At 59.4% G+C, this 14,535-nt stretch overlaps 1 protein-coding gene across 2 annotated transcripts in view; it reads right to left on the minus strand.

Annotated features, from left to right (window-relative positions):
* Positions 209-14,535, minus strand: part of FIBCD1 (fibrinogen C domain containing 1) — a 36,961-nt gene continuing 22,634 nt past the window's right edge. For both annotated transcript variants that reach the window (XM_021070324.1, XM_003122239.5), the window contains 3 exons: positions 8,073-8,169; positions 2,979-3,158; positions 209-2,401 (listed from right to left, as the gene is read on the minus strand). In XM_021070324.1, the coding sequence (XP_020925983.1) occupies positions 2,142-2,401; positions 2,979-3,158; positions 8,073-8,169 (537 nt within the window). In that variant the 3' untranslated portion in view covers positions 209-2,141. The remainder of the gene's footprint in view (positions 2,402-2,978; positions 3,159-8,072; positions 8,170-14,535) is intronic.

A 14,535-nucleotide genomic window follows, 5' to 3' on the forward strand; every position in this document is an offset into this window, starting at 1 on the left:
CTGGGCTGGGAGTGGGGCTGGTGCTCTCCAGCAGGAAGGAACCAGTGTCTCCAGGTCAGCCAGACGCTCCTGAAAACCGCCCTGGCCCAGCCCCCCCACCAGGCCCAAGCTGTGGCGTGTCTGTTCCTCGGCCAAGCCCTGGCACGAGCGCCCCTGAGCCTCCTGACACACACGCACATCTGTGAATTAACATCACGCGCACCAGGAGTTTGTTTGATGACAGATCAGAAAGCTCTTGGCACTTTCTAAACAGTGGCTGGCACTTCGAGGCTGGCAGCAGAAACTGGCCCCAGCCTGGAGCTGGAGGAGGAGGGGGCCCCGGGGGATGATGGCTAAGGCCCCACGCAGACTCTGCTTCTTGGCTGGGGGTCCCAGGAACCCCGGGGCGGGGGGGACGGGCTCTTTTGGTTTCTTGAGGATGGGAAAGGGGCCAGTGGGGTGGGGGGGTGCGTGTGATCGTCTCACACACCTCTGCCACGCTGCCCCCACCCCGCTTGCACCTGTGCCACCCCCCTCACTACCCTGGTCACACTGGCCTGGAATCACCTGCTTCTTGGCTGTCCCTGAGTCCAGCTGCGTGCCTAGAGGGCAGGGGCTGGGTCTGGTCCAGCACCCAGAGATGACAGCCTTGGCCCACAGCCGATGTCCAGCAAATCTTGCTGAGCACCGACGACCAGGTGGAACTGGGGCCGGCCAGGGCGCATGGCCAGTCAGTGGCACCAGGGGCCTTTCCCACTGTCCCAGCCAACTCCGATGTATTATTAATGAAGCACAAGCCTCGGTGGGGGGCGGGGGTAGGGAGAGCTGAAGTGCCTTGAGAACTGCCTTCAAGTGCCCTAAAAAGGAACCACCCCTGCCTGAGGAGGGGTTTCGCTGGACTGCCCACTCTCTGAGCAGCTCTGCAGGTTGACTTCCTGGCCCTCTAAATGGCCCCCTCAGGTCCCGACAGGCGGGAATTTGGAAAAAGAGCCCCAAGGCTGTTGGGCAGGGGTTGAAGGCTGGAGTCCCAGTCCTGCCCTTCCTGGCACTGACCTTGGGAACCCATGGTCCTTGCGGGGCTGGGGGGAGTGCAGTCATAGGACACTGGGCATTGAGAGGGCTCAGTGGAAGATGTCTCTGAGTTCCCAGGGGGGGCCTCCGTCTCCCCCATTTGCCCAGTGACCCGAGGCGGCAACACCCACAATCACCAGCAGGGGGCGGCCTCCCCATGAGACAGCAGTTTCCGAGCCAACAGCCTCTAGCTCCTCTGGGCCAGCCCCTAGGAGTGCCCAGGATCCCGGAGTAGGGGGTGGTACAGGCCCCACCGAAGCCCAGAAAACCAAGAGGTCTGCATGGGCCCAGCCCAGACCAAGGGTGCAGGACCTGCCCGGACTTCCCACAGGCTGGAGAAGGGGGTGGGGTGGGTCTCCAGCTGCCCTGAGAAGGCGGGAGGCAGGGTGTTGCAGCCAAGGGGACTGGGGACCTCCCGGACCTGCAGAGACACGGGTGGATGGGTAGGAAGGGCTCCAGGGAACTGGTCTCGGTCACCTCGGGGTGTGAGTTCCCGAAGGCAGCTGCACCCCAGCCTGACCTAGGGGCGTGGTAGGATGGGACCACCCAGGTCCTGGCCACGGGCAGGCCTGAGCACCAGCCCGTCCACAGTCCCTGGAAGAGGGGTGGGACCTCCCGGCGTTAGAGGGGGTTGGCGGCTCAGGCCCGACTCAGAAAGGTCTGCTAAAGGGCTCCAGGGGTGCCATGTGCCTCTCCTCTGTGTGCCCGTTGCTCCAGGTGTTTGGACTGGCAGAGCAGAGGGGCTGCCAGGGGCACATGGCAGGCTCGTGGCCCAGGGAGGGTAAACACAGCCCAGGAGCCAAAGACTGGGCAGGTAGAATTTGGGGTGGTCAGAACTGCCCTGCCGCCCATCAGCAGAGGCACGGGGGCTGGACAGAGTGACGGTGATGGGCGGCCTCACTTGTTCAGGGGGTGCTTGGTGCAGGGGTTGTCTGGACCCACCCCATCGCCAGAGAGGGTCAGTCCTGTGCCGGCAGGCGGGCATCTGAGCAGAAGCGGAATTGGAGGTGGGCATGGGGGACGGCGGGTGGGGGTGGCAGGGGACTGACGGTGAGGGGCGGGGCTGTGGGCGGGGCCAGACGGGGCGCCGTCTAGCGGTCCTCACGGACCGGCCGGATCTTCATCTCGGAGAACTTGAGCGAGTACTGCCAGCCAGTCCAGGAGGACCACTCGACGCCGTCGGCGTAAGAGGCGTGCGCACCGCGCAGGTACTGCCCGTTGAGGTTGGATGTGTGGCAGTTGCGGTACCACCAGGCCCCACGGTAGAAGGCGGCGCAGTTGTTCTCCGAATGGTCACTGTCGCGGTCCTTGGTAGTGAACCTCATGCCACTGTGCTTCAGAAGGGAGTCCCCTGCACAGGCACGCACACACGGGCGTGTGCTCTCGGGGCACAGGTGCATGCATGATGCAGTCCCCTGGACGTGCATGTGCACACATGCAACCTGCTCTTCCCCCCCCCCCCCCCCGCTGTACACAGGTGCACACACACCTGCCCCTCCACACCTCTGAGATCCATGCAGCTCACAGGCACCCACTGTCCCCAAGGCTGTGCCTGCATCTAGGCGGCCTCTCCCTCCTCCCAGCTTTGTCACTCACTCCCTCCCCTTGCGTTCTCTCGCCTTGTCCTGAGAGGAGAAACCCAGCCCAGAGAGGGTCAGCCACTGTAATTTAGAGGCTCAGCAGAGCCCAAGCTCCAGGGCTCCTAGTTCCTGGCTCTGGGCTCACTTTGCTTATCTGCAAAATGGGTGAACAGTCTAGGCCCTGCTAGCTTCCTCTGGCTGCGATGAGAACCAAGGCGGACTTGGAGGTGGAGGTGTGCAGCCTTGATCCCAGCCCCTGGCCTGGTGAGACCTCCGTCATCCTCCAGGCTGGAAGACTGGGGGGCCACCCCTGCCCTTCCCCGTCCCTGCTGCTGCCTGGAGCCCTACCTGCAGTGCCCGAGTAGTCGGCCACGGTGAGCGGGTACCCGTCTTCCTCAGGGTCCACGGAGAACAAACCCACACCAAAGCTCCTGTAGTGGGCGTAGGCTGTGCCATTGTCAAAGTCCTCCAGATCCACGTGCAGCTCATAGGCCGCCTGTGTGGTCAGGGCATGGAGCCTCTTGAGACCTGGAATGGGGGAGAGAAGGGCGGAGAATTTGGGGGACCTAGGAAGTGACCTCCCCAGAGAGAACCAAAGAGAGACGAGAGCTAAGCGCGTGTGGCCGGTGACAGAAAGGGATAACCACCACCAAGTGTATGCTCTCGGCCCTGGACTATCCTTCCTCCTGCAGGTCTGTGTTTGGCAGGAAACCGAGGACTGACAGTTTTTCGTGTTTCGTGTTTCCTGTATTCCCTTACATCAGGCTGTGTTTTCCAAATGTTTTAAGTTCAAGGCTGGTAGACAGCCTGCAGGGGTCAGGAGGAATCTGGAAAATCTGGATCGGGGGCGATGGCGCCTTCCTCTCCTCTGACACTCTGGGCTCCAGCCAGTTGGGATCTGGTACTCACATGCACTTCCCTGGCCTCTGAGCCTTTGCACATGTTGTTCCTTCTGCTCAGGACTCTTTTCCCTGCTCCTCCTCACCTGTAGCTTCTGTTCATTGTCAGGTGTCACTTCCTCAGGAAGGCTGCGTGGCCTCCTGGCGAGGTTGAGGGCCTCGGCCCACCCAGCCGCTCCCCCATCGGAGCTTATCATTCTGGTCCGTGTCTGTCTCCCCCCACCCCCCTGCGGTATGAAAGCTCCGCGAGGCCAACTGTCCTGCTCACTGCTGAATCCCAGCATCTGAGACCGAGCCAGCAGACAGTAGGTGCTCCCTAGATGCTGGCTTAGTGGACGAGAGGGGGAGGACCATGCCCACTGCTGTCCCCAGGGCCTGGCTCTGTACACCCCCACCGCACCCTGGCCCACTTCCTCCCCTCTCTGTCACTCCCCTCCTCCACTCTCCTGTGCCCACCCTGGGGTCTCTGCCAGGCCTGCCCCTCCCTCTCGCTCATTCACACTCAAGGTGCTTCTCGGCGGGTGTGATTGCTCTTGATTAAGAGGGCATTTAATTAAACACCTTACAAGTTATCAGCACAGACTGCCATTTCATCAGTCTGTCCCTCCCACCTTCCCTTCCTGAGCTCCACCACCCAACCCTCCACGTGTGGGTCAGCGCGTGCAGGTGGCCTGGGCGGTGGGAGTGAGGGCTGGGCAGACCCTCCCCCTCCAACCCAGATGGAAGCCTCTGACCCACCATCCAGGGCAGATGTGAAGAAGCCACGAGAAGAGCCACAGCCACACAGACACAGCAGACCCGCTGGGACCTCCCTGCACCCACCTGCCTTCCTCACCAAGGACCCAGCTCTGGGGGCACCAGGTTCTCGTCTCCCAGCCCCTCTCGCTCCTCCCTGGGCTGGAGCCGCACAGCAGGCTGCTGTCCCTCTCTGGGTCCCAGGCCATACACCTGTGGCCTGAGGGCCAGAGGGCTTCCCAAGCTGTAACGGTCAGACTGTAGGCAATACCGACCACAGCCCCCCACTGCCTGGCGGCACCCGCAGACGCCAGACACCGCTGTGAGTGCTCCCTGTGGATTAATGAAGCCAGTGGAATTTTAATGAGTCCAATTTAATTAAAGTGTCCCCGTACACCTCTCAGAACACTGCCTGGCCCATGGCACACATTATCCAGATGTTTGCCGCTGCAGTCATGATCCAACGAGGCAGGTGCTCTTATTCCCCTTATTTTATAGGTGAGGAAAATGAGGCACAGGGAGGTTAAGTAACTGGCCTGGGGTCACACAGCTGCTAAGTGGCAGAGCTGGGATTTGAACCCAGGCAGATTTGCCCAGATCCCGGGCTCTTACTGAGTTCTTGCCCAGGACAAATAATCTAATGCAGGGATGAGGCAGGAGGGAGGTCAGCGGAGCGGGGGCGGATCACTGTGCCCACCACTCCTCTGAGCCAAGCAGGGCTCTGCTCCTGATGTGCCCTCCCAGTGCCCACGAGGGGCCCCGGGGGCAGGTGCCCTGAAAGGGGGGCCTGCTCCCTCTCGGAGTCAGTTCATCCTCATCGCCTCCCTTTTCCCCTGGAGGCCGCCGCCCTCCCTGCCTCCACTTCCCTCAGTCTTTCCTCTCTGGGTTTCTCCAGCCCTTGTTGATCTTCCAGGAGACTCACGCCCCTGCCTCTCCGGGTCCTTGGGCTGCGCGGAGACGCAACCCTATCATCCACCAGAGTTCAAATCACAGAGCGAGAAGGGAAGGAGCCGGTGGAAAAACAGACTCACCCATCAACACCCCGTCAACTCCCAGATGGATCAATGACCTGAACCCACCACCTACCACTAAGAAAGCATTTTAAGGGGGGGCATTTCTTATAAAACTGGGAGGGACAGCAGGGCCAAAAACGCAGAAGATATGAAGGGAAAGACCAGCAGAATGGACCTCATACACAGTGAAAACTTCTAGGAAATAAGCAGTAATGTTGCCCCCAAAAGGCTGTAAGTCTGGGAGTAACAATGCAACATGTTACTCCCAGAGGGTCAATACCCTTAATATATAAAGAGCTCCCGTAACTCAATAGGAAATGAGATGGCAACAGGGGAGTGTGGGAAAGTGGGGCAGGGAACAGCGCAGGGCAGTCAAGGGCTGGGCTCAAGCTGACATTCTCCTCAGGCTCCCTGTCTGCCAGGAGCTAATCAAGGCCCCGGCTTAAATGCTTCTCCCGCACTCAGCGGCTGCCAAGAGATTTCAATTAAGATGCCTAGAGTGACGCAGATGCCAGCGCTGCTCCAAGGGGGTGGGTGGTGCTGCAGGAACAGGCCCCCACCTGGCAGCTTCTCCCTTCTCCCATCGCCTGGGTGTAGGGGACCCGGAAGGGGCTCCCTACCTGGAAGCTTCTGTCCCCTGACCACTGTCCCGTCCTGCTTTCGTTCATTCAGTTCAGGGCACGGTTCAGAGCTTAGACGGGCTCCAGCACACGAATCCTGCTCAGGCGGCACTGGCCTCAAAGGGTGGACATGCACACGCATGTGCAAACACACACACACACACCAGCCTGTGACTTGGGCCACTTGTAGCAAGTGACCTCACCTCTCTGAGCCTCAGTTTCCTCTTCCCTAAAGGAGAGGACACAGCAGTGCTGTCCTCGTGGAGTGAGCATGTCAGGACCGAGGTAAGTAAAACAGCAGGGGCGCTGGAGGCGCGCAGTAGGTGGGGCTGTGGTCCCGAAGTCCACGGGGGGTGTCTGGCCATTCCTGCGGCGGGTGCGTGCCCGGCTACCGGGGACACAGCGGAGGTCAGGGCAGAGAGGGGCCAGCCCTCATGGACTCCAGGTGGGAGAGAGATGGATAGGAAGCAAATGACAGTGCAAAGCTGGTGCCTCTGCACACAGGGGAGTGGGCGCGCACCTGGACCCTTCTCGTGTGGGTTCCGCTGAAAGTCTTTACAGACCTGGGACCCTCCTGACCCCCACGTGGAGCCCAGACCTTGACGCCCAGCCTTCTAAGTGGTGCCTGGCCAGTCACACGCCTCCACCTTGCCCTCCCCTCCTGCCCAGGGAGGCTGGAGTGGGACAGGTGCACTGCGGAGGGTTCACGGTCATTCAGACCATTCCTGGGCAGGGGCATGTCATTCTAATGCCAAGGGTTTATTTTAATATATATCAAGAATGTAAAAAATGGGGGGTGACTGCTAATGTAGGCACAGGGTTTCTGTGGAGAAAATATTCTGGAATTAGTGGTGATAGTTGCACAAGTCTCTGCAAATACTAAAAACCACCTAATTGTGCACTTAATTTTTTAAATTATTTTTTAAAAAGTCTCTTTAGGGCCACACCCACAGCATATAGAATTTCCCAGGCTGGGGGTTGAATCGGAGCTGAGGCTGCTGGCCTACACCACAGCCACAGCAACGCCGGATCCTTAACCCACTGAGCAAGGCCAGAGATGGAACCTGCATCCTCATGGGTACTAGCTGGGGTCTTAACCTGATGAGCCACAACGGGAACTCCTAATTGTGCACTTTATAACAGTGAATCGTATCTCAAACTTAAAAAAACTCAAAGCCTCACCTCAGGCCACAGCTTCCTCCCAAGTATACACATGATTCTGACCTGTGACTTTTATGAACGTTATTCTTTTTTTTTTTTTTTAACCTTTTATTTTTTGGCTGTGTCCACAGCATGCAGAAGTTCCCAGGCCAGGAACTGAAACCTGAGCCACAGCAGTGACAATGCCACATCTTTAGCTGGGAACTCCTGGATGTCATTCTTAGAGTGAAATTATGTGAGATACTCACATTTTAAAATATTGAGTGAATTTAAAGACAAATAGGAAGGAAATAATGGTAATAGTAAAAATAACGTTAAGGAGTTCCTGTCGTGGCGCAGTGGTTAACGAATCTGACTAGGAACCATGAGGTTGCGGGTTCGATCCCTGCCCTTACTCAGTGGGTTAACGATCCGGCGTTGCGTGAGCTGTGGTGTAGGTTGCAGACGCGGCTCGGATCTGTGTTGCTGTGGCTCTGGCGTAGGCCGGTGGCTACAGCTCCGATTGGACCCTAGCCTGGGAACCTCCATGTGCCGGGAGCGGCCAAGACCAAGAAATAGGACCAAAGACCAGAAGGACCAAAAAAAAAATAACGTTAAGAAAGCTCATCGAGCCCTCATGTTGAGCCGGACGAGGGATACGTGCCAGCCCTGGGGCAGTGGGAGCTGCGGCCGGGAGCACCCACCGGCCGCTTCTTCCGGAGGTGTGCCCTTGGTGCCCAGGTGTGGCATCGGCCAGTGCTGACCCCCAAGGGCACGGCAGCATTGGGGTCGTCCTGGCTCTCCAGCACCTTCAGTGCCCTGCACCGGCCACAGCTGCTCAACAGGACAGTGACCAGGTCCCCAGCAGGAAGAGCACCAGCTCCTCGGAGCCCACCCATGGTGATGGCTCCCCGCTCGCAGTGCTCACTCGCACAGGATCCACGGATGCCCTCCCACGCTGCCCCGGAATTGGCCGGCCATGACGGTGTGCGGTGCACAGGGAGAGAGGACAGGCCCACGGTCGTGGGGGCTCACCTAGCCAGTGCTCCCCCGTGAGCTTGCCGAAGCCGTCCCGGTACGCCTCCCAGCCTCGGAAGAAGTTCACGGAGCCGTCCTCCCGGCGCTGGAACACCTGTGGGGCGAGGATGAGGATGGAGAGCTGGCCCCCCCCCGCCCGGGACCCGCGTGCAGGCCCCTGCCCCACACTCTCCCCTCAGCCGCCTGCTCCGTGGGGCCGGGCCTGGGCTCTGGGCTGGACCCCGGAGCCCAGCAGGGACTTGGGAGCCTCATAGTGGCCCGAGGGGAGACTGAGCAAGTGCCCCAGGTCCTGAAACGCCCCCTGGAGGACACGGGGTGGGCTGGGGTGCAGTGGAGAAAGCCCAGCTTCCGGGCCCAGCTGTGCCACCTGCTGCGGGACCCTGGACTGGTCCCGTCCTGCAGGGGCTCGGTTTCTGCACTGGCCAAACAGTAAGGGGGGTGAGCGAGGGTCCTCGCATCTTTCCCCGGTCAGAACAGAACTGACCAAAAGCCATCCTCAACGTTTTTGTTTTTTTAATTTATACACATATTTTTGCTTTATACACTTTTTTTTTTTTTTTTTTTTTTTTTTTTGCTTTTTAGGGCCACACCTGCAGCATATGGAAGTTCCCAGGCCAGGGTTCCAATCAGAGCTGCAGCTGCTGGCCTACACCACAGCCACAGCGATGCCAGACCCAAGGTGCGTCTGCAGCCTACACCACAGCTCACAGCAGCGCCAAATCCTTAACCCACTGAGCCACAACGGGAACTCCTATCCTCAAGTTTTTAAAACCTGATCGCTCACACGCGCACGCACACGCACACACCCAGGCGCGCCCTCCAGAGCACCTGCCTCGGTCTCTCAACAAGCCTCTGGGACTCACACATGGCACATCCCCTCTTCAAAGAAAAAGCCCAGCCAGGGCATCAGGAGCCTGGGAAAGCAGAGCCCCGGCCACCTCTCAGGGGAGGACAAGAGAGTCCACAGCAGGCTTGGTGCCAACAAGCAGCCGAGCTGCCTCTGTTCTTCATTTTAATAACATTCTTGATTTGGGAGTCAGGAATCCCATCGGTTAAATTGCTTTGAAATAAGAAGCACGCTGGTCCAGGCCAGAGCGGCCTCGAGTATTTGCAAGATCCGCTGACAATCCTGTTCCCGGCTCGCCCTCCGCCCCCAGCTCTTTCTGTCTAACAAGCCCTTTTCTTGCTCATTTGCAGAGGCAGCAGCCGCTCCCCCCGCCTCCATCTGTGCCCGCGTCTGAGGTGTTAGCGCTTCGGCTGCGGCGCCAGCGAACTGCCCGATTCATTACTAAGCAGCCTGATTTCAGTCGCCCGGAACTGCCCTGTGCAGCGCCCGCCCGGGGGGACCCGTCGGTCACGGTCACAGCGCTTGGGCGGCTCTGACGTCGGGTGGCGGGACGGGGCCCACGCGTGTTTCGGCTCCGCTCCCTCCACCCTGGCCCAGCCCTGACACGTGAAGGGCCCTCAGAAGGGACGGCGCCGAAGGAAATTCGATCAGGCTCGGAGATCTGAGAGCCGGTATTGATGGCTGCAGATTGGGACGCTGGGCACGCGGCCTTTGAAAGGCCTAATCCTGGCAGAAGCTCAGACGCTCCCCCGAGAAGCCATCGGGCGGGTGGAGGAGCCTGTTTCTGCAGGAGGAGGGGGGCCGAGGGCCCCGGGAGGGGAGGGGGCAGCGGGTGCCAATCTGGGCTCTAGAGCTCAGGTTACTCCAGCTCTCTGAGCCTCCGTTTCCTCATCTGTAAAATGGGGACCAGAGCAGCACCTCCCCCAGGCCTGGCACGCCCTCAGGGCCTGTCCACACACGGCCTCGAGAGGCCGGCCAGGGCCTCCCCGCCTTCCCCCTGCCTCTGCCCCCCACCCCACCCCTATCCCGGGGCCACATGCAGCTTTTCCCTCCAGGCTTTGGGCAGTGGCCTCCTGAGCCGCCTCAGGGGTCTGCCCCAAGCCTCCCATTCACTCAAATGCTCCTTGGAGCACCTCTGCCTCAGGAGCCAGCTGGGGAAACTGAGTCAGGGCCCCTGGGGCAGAGGAGGCCGGGAGACGCCTGGCTCGGTGGACCCCCACCCAGGCGGGAAATAGGACTGATCTGAGGAGTGGGGCTGGCCGGCCAGGCGGGCTTCTGGGAGGGGCTCCAGGGCGGCCGGAGGAAGGGCCGGGTCCTGCATTTCCTGCCGTGTGGTCTGGGCCACACTTTCCCCACCCACTGACCTACCCGCCTCCCAGGACCTCAGCAAGGAATAAATTACAGAGTGGCTGGTATTGTTATTGCCATCGTTATTATTTTTCTCTTGCTGCTATTAAGAAGTGGAAAGTGGGGGTGCCACGCTTCCAGGAACGGGCAGGACACGAAGCCTGCAAATCGGGACCCACGGGGAGAGTGGCCAAGAGTGGCCGCTGCTGAGAGCTGACCCCAGGGCAACACACTATTCTCCAAATCCTAACCGTGGGGCCCTGGGTCTGTGTCCCCCGTCCCCCTCCTCGTGACAGGAGACAGACGCTCGGACACTGGCCAGAAGTCTGGCAACTGCGAGCGGGCGGTCTGACCCACACCTCACCCCTCAGCCTGAGGCCAATGACCCATCACCCACGTCCATGCTGTCCTTCACCACTGCCCAGGGTCCCAAACCAGCCCCTTGTCTCTTTGTCAGGCCCCTTGTGTCACGAGCTGACCTCTAAGCCCAGCATCCTCGGCCCCTCTGTCCTGCCGGCCTCCGGGGCTGGGCAGGCAGGGTGCCATCTGGGGCTCGGTCTGGGAGCACGACCAGGGGAGGTGAGCACAGGTTCAGGGCCACCTGGGCCTCCCCGCCTTCCTCCCCCGCCCGGGAAAGTGCCTTCACGACAAGATGCCTCGCATCAGACCAGCTTAGAGGCCGCTGTGCTGCCTGCCAACACGGGCGCTTTCCCCCGAGTGGCAACGGAGCGTGACCGACCCCTGGCAGGGCCTTGACATCCACGACGCAGCCCTGCAGAAGTGGCTTTTAGACTTTCTGACCACGATCCAGGGAAGTGCAGTTCACCACGTGGCAGACACACTCACGAGCCCTGGCGTCTGAAACAAAAGCTTCCTGAAACGCTACTTGCCTGTAAGACAGATGCAGGCTAATATTTTCTATCCTCTTCTGTGCTATTACACTCTATTTGATTTAAAAAATATGGTTGGAGTTCCCATGGTGGCTCAATGGGTTGTGAACCTGACTCGTATCCAAGAGGACACAGGTTCGATCCCTGGCCTCCCTCAGTGGGTTAAGGATATAGCAGTGCCTCGAGCTGTGGCGTAGGTTGCATACACAGCTTGAATCTGGTGTTGCTGTGGCTGTGGTGTAGGCTGGTAGCTATGGCTCTGATCTGACCCCTAGCCTGGGAACTTCCATATGCCACAGGTGTGGCCGTAAAAAGACCAATATATATATGTGTAGAGAGAGAGAGAGAGAGAGGGAGTCGATCACAAGCCATTACGTTAATTTCTCCACCTGCCAACAGATCACAACCTGCAGTTTGCTGTTGCCAGGCTTTGCCATGGGCTGTCCTGACCCCTTGGCTCAGTCACTGAGGGGCCAAGCGTGCTGGGCACTGGCTGGCATCTCAGATTCAAAAGCCCTGGCCTCGCCCCTGCACCAGTCCCAGCCAGCAGGAGCACAGCCCAGGTGTGCCCAGGCCACAGATCGCCGGCAGGGCCTCCCGGCTTCCCAGAAGTCTGTTTTCTCTGACTCAGGCTCAGCGTGAACTGCAGCCGTGGTTTCTGACTTCTGGAAACCAGTCGGACTTCAGGGGGGCTAGAAGGCAGGCCATCACTGAGCAGAAGGCCCTCGATCACAGAGCAACGGTCAGTCAGACAGGAAGCTGCGAGAAGGGAAGGGAGTAAAGGTGTGATGTGTCCACAACCCCATCCTGCCGCCCACCGAGCAGGAGTCCCCACTTGGGCGCAAAAGGGGGAGAAAGTAGGGAAAAATATTTTTTTCCCTTTTACAGCTGCACCTGCAGCACATGGAGTTTCCCAGGCTAGGGGTCAGATCAGAGCTACAGCTGCCGGCCTACACCACAGCCACAGCAATGCAGGATCCAAGCCTTGTCTGGGACCTACATCACAGCTCGTGGCAATGCTGGATCCTTAACCCAGTGACCAAGGCCAGGGATCGAACCCACATCCTTGTGGATACTGGTCGGGTCCTTAACCTGTTAGCCACAACGGGAACTCCAAAGAAAATCATTATTTAGTAACTCTGAGGCTAACATCTTCCTCGGTCCAGCTTCTCCCTAGGGTTCCGGCTGCAAAGTGATTGATGCGGAAAAGCTCGCAGGCACCACGGGCCCTTGGGCAGGTGCCACGAGTGGGCAGGCAGACAGGGCGTGTTTTCTTGGTGCAGATTCTCAGAAGCCAGCCGCCTGCCACCCGGCGTCTTCCAAGTGCCGCTTAGGGAGGCTCTGCCAAGGGAGCGCTGGGCCCACGTGGTCCTGCAGATGGTGCCGAGAGGTTTCAAAGGAAGGAGAGGCTGCACTTGGGGCGGCCCGAGGGAGGGAGAGGGAGGGAGAGGAAGCAGCAGACCAGCTGACGGTCCCTCATTAGTCAGACGGCTCCGGGGGCCGTCTCGCGCTCCGCAGGTCCCTGGGCCCCTTCCTCAGACGGGTCCTGCCTGACCTGGTCCTTGTCTGCCAGGCCGCCAAGAGCCTGGAGCCATCGTCCTGGGCACCAGGGCCTGGCTCCGTGGTCATCTCAGCCCCGGCCAGGGCTTCGAGCACAGCCACAGCCCTCCCCATCGCAGCCCGGGAGGGAGGGGTTCGTGGACCCATTTGGCAGGTGAGAAGACTAAGGTTTGGAGAGGTGGGTGGCCTCTGCAGGGGGGGTGGTGCAAGGTTGACCCCCCGAGGCCAGAAGTGGGGGGACGGACAGTACACAACACGAAGACGGAGGGCAGCCGAGGGGTGTCCCATGGCTGAGGATGGACCTCGCCCCCTCATACCCGTGAACCCACCCCCAAGCCCTCATCATGGCTGAGCTGGCCCAGCCCCCGGGAACGCCTTGGGCTGGCACCCAGGGAACTCCCGCTGCCCCCAGACTCCAGCCGACAGAGGCTGGGTGACCAGCTAAGTCTTGGCTTCTTGCTTCTGCAAAATGACAGAGGTTGTGGCTCCAGACCCTGGGGGGACAGGGGGGTGCTGGACTCATGGGGGACTCTGGGCTTCAGAAAGCTCACAGCCCCAGGAGAGACAGAGGCAGGAGCCAGCAGTCTCGGGGAAGGGCAGCCCAACCGGGCATGGTCCTTAGATCCTCCTGCCTCAGTTTCCTCATCTGTAAAATGGGAATTACAACAGCTCCAACCCACAGGATACAGTGACACGGTTAAACGTGCTGGTTGAGGAGTTCCTGCTGTGGCTCAGCAGAAACAACCCAACTAGTATCCATGAGGAAGTGGGTTCAATCCCTGGCCTCACTCCGTAGGTTCAGGGAGGAATCAGTGTTGCCACAAGCTGTGGTGTAGGTCACAGATGCATCTCGGATCCAGTGCTGCTGTGGCTGGGGTGTAGGCCAACAGCTGTAATTCCCATTCGATCCCTAGCCTGGAAACTTCCATATGCCGCAGGTGTAGCCCTAAGGGGAAAAAAAAAAAAAAAAACCACCATAAATATGCTGCTTGATACACAGCACTCCATAAGGGTAACAATTGTTGTTACATTTTCTGGGAGCTCACAGGAGGATGAGCCATCTGCTGGGGTGGTTGAGAAGGTAGTCCTGGAGGACTTCCTGGAGGAGGAGATGCTCGGCTGTACTGCAGATTGAGCAGGGTCTTGGCAGGTTGTCAGAGGAGCAGAGGCACAAGGAGTAGGGACAGGGTAGGTCCAAACCCTGTGAGATGGGGAGGGTGTCTCTGCCACCTTAGAAGCACCCTCAGAAGGCAGCATCTGAGACTTTTCCTCAACTCCGATGAAGCTACTGTGGAAACCAATTAGGGGCAGAGTCTTGGTTGTGCAACTGCGGCGTCCACCAGCTTCCCAGGCTCCCGAACAGGCGGGCAATTCCGGGAGGAGGGGTGGCGGGCTGTGGCAAAGGCGGATTCTTGTTTCTAAAGAACAAAGAACTTGGACACAGGAGGAAGCACAGCCTCTCAAAGGCGGCCCCTGGGGAGGCTCTGCTGGCTTTCCTGGGAGCAGTCACTCCTCACATCCTTTCTGGACGCCTCTGGGCTTGCTGGCAAGAGCACTGTTTGGGGAATAAGGCTAAGCTGAGTTCAAATCCCGGCTCTGCCTCTCAGGGGCCATGTGACCTTGGACAGGCACCGTCTTCTGCCTTGGTTCCCCTCTCTGTAAAAAGGCCCCATCAGCAACCCCTTCATCACCCCTGCAGGGTCACATTGCAGATGCAATGAAGAAAAAATGTAGGAGTTCCCATCGTGGCTCAGCGGTTAACAAATCCGACTGGAAACCATAAGGTTGCGGGTTCGATCCCTGGCCTCGCTCAATG

The sequence above is a fragment of the Sus scrofa genome, chromosome 1 (genome assembly GCF_000003025.6).
Source record: "Sus scrofa isolate TJ Tabasco breed Duroc chromosome 1, Sscrofa11.1, whole genome shotgun sequence".
Classification (NCBI taxonomy): domain Eukaryota; kingdom Metazoa; phylum Chordata; class Mammalia; order Artiodactyla; family Suidae; genus Sus; species Sus scrofa.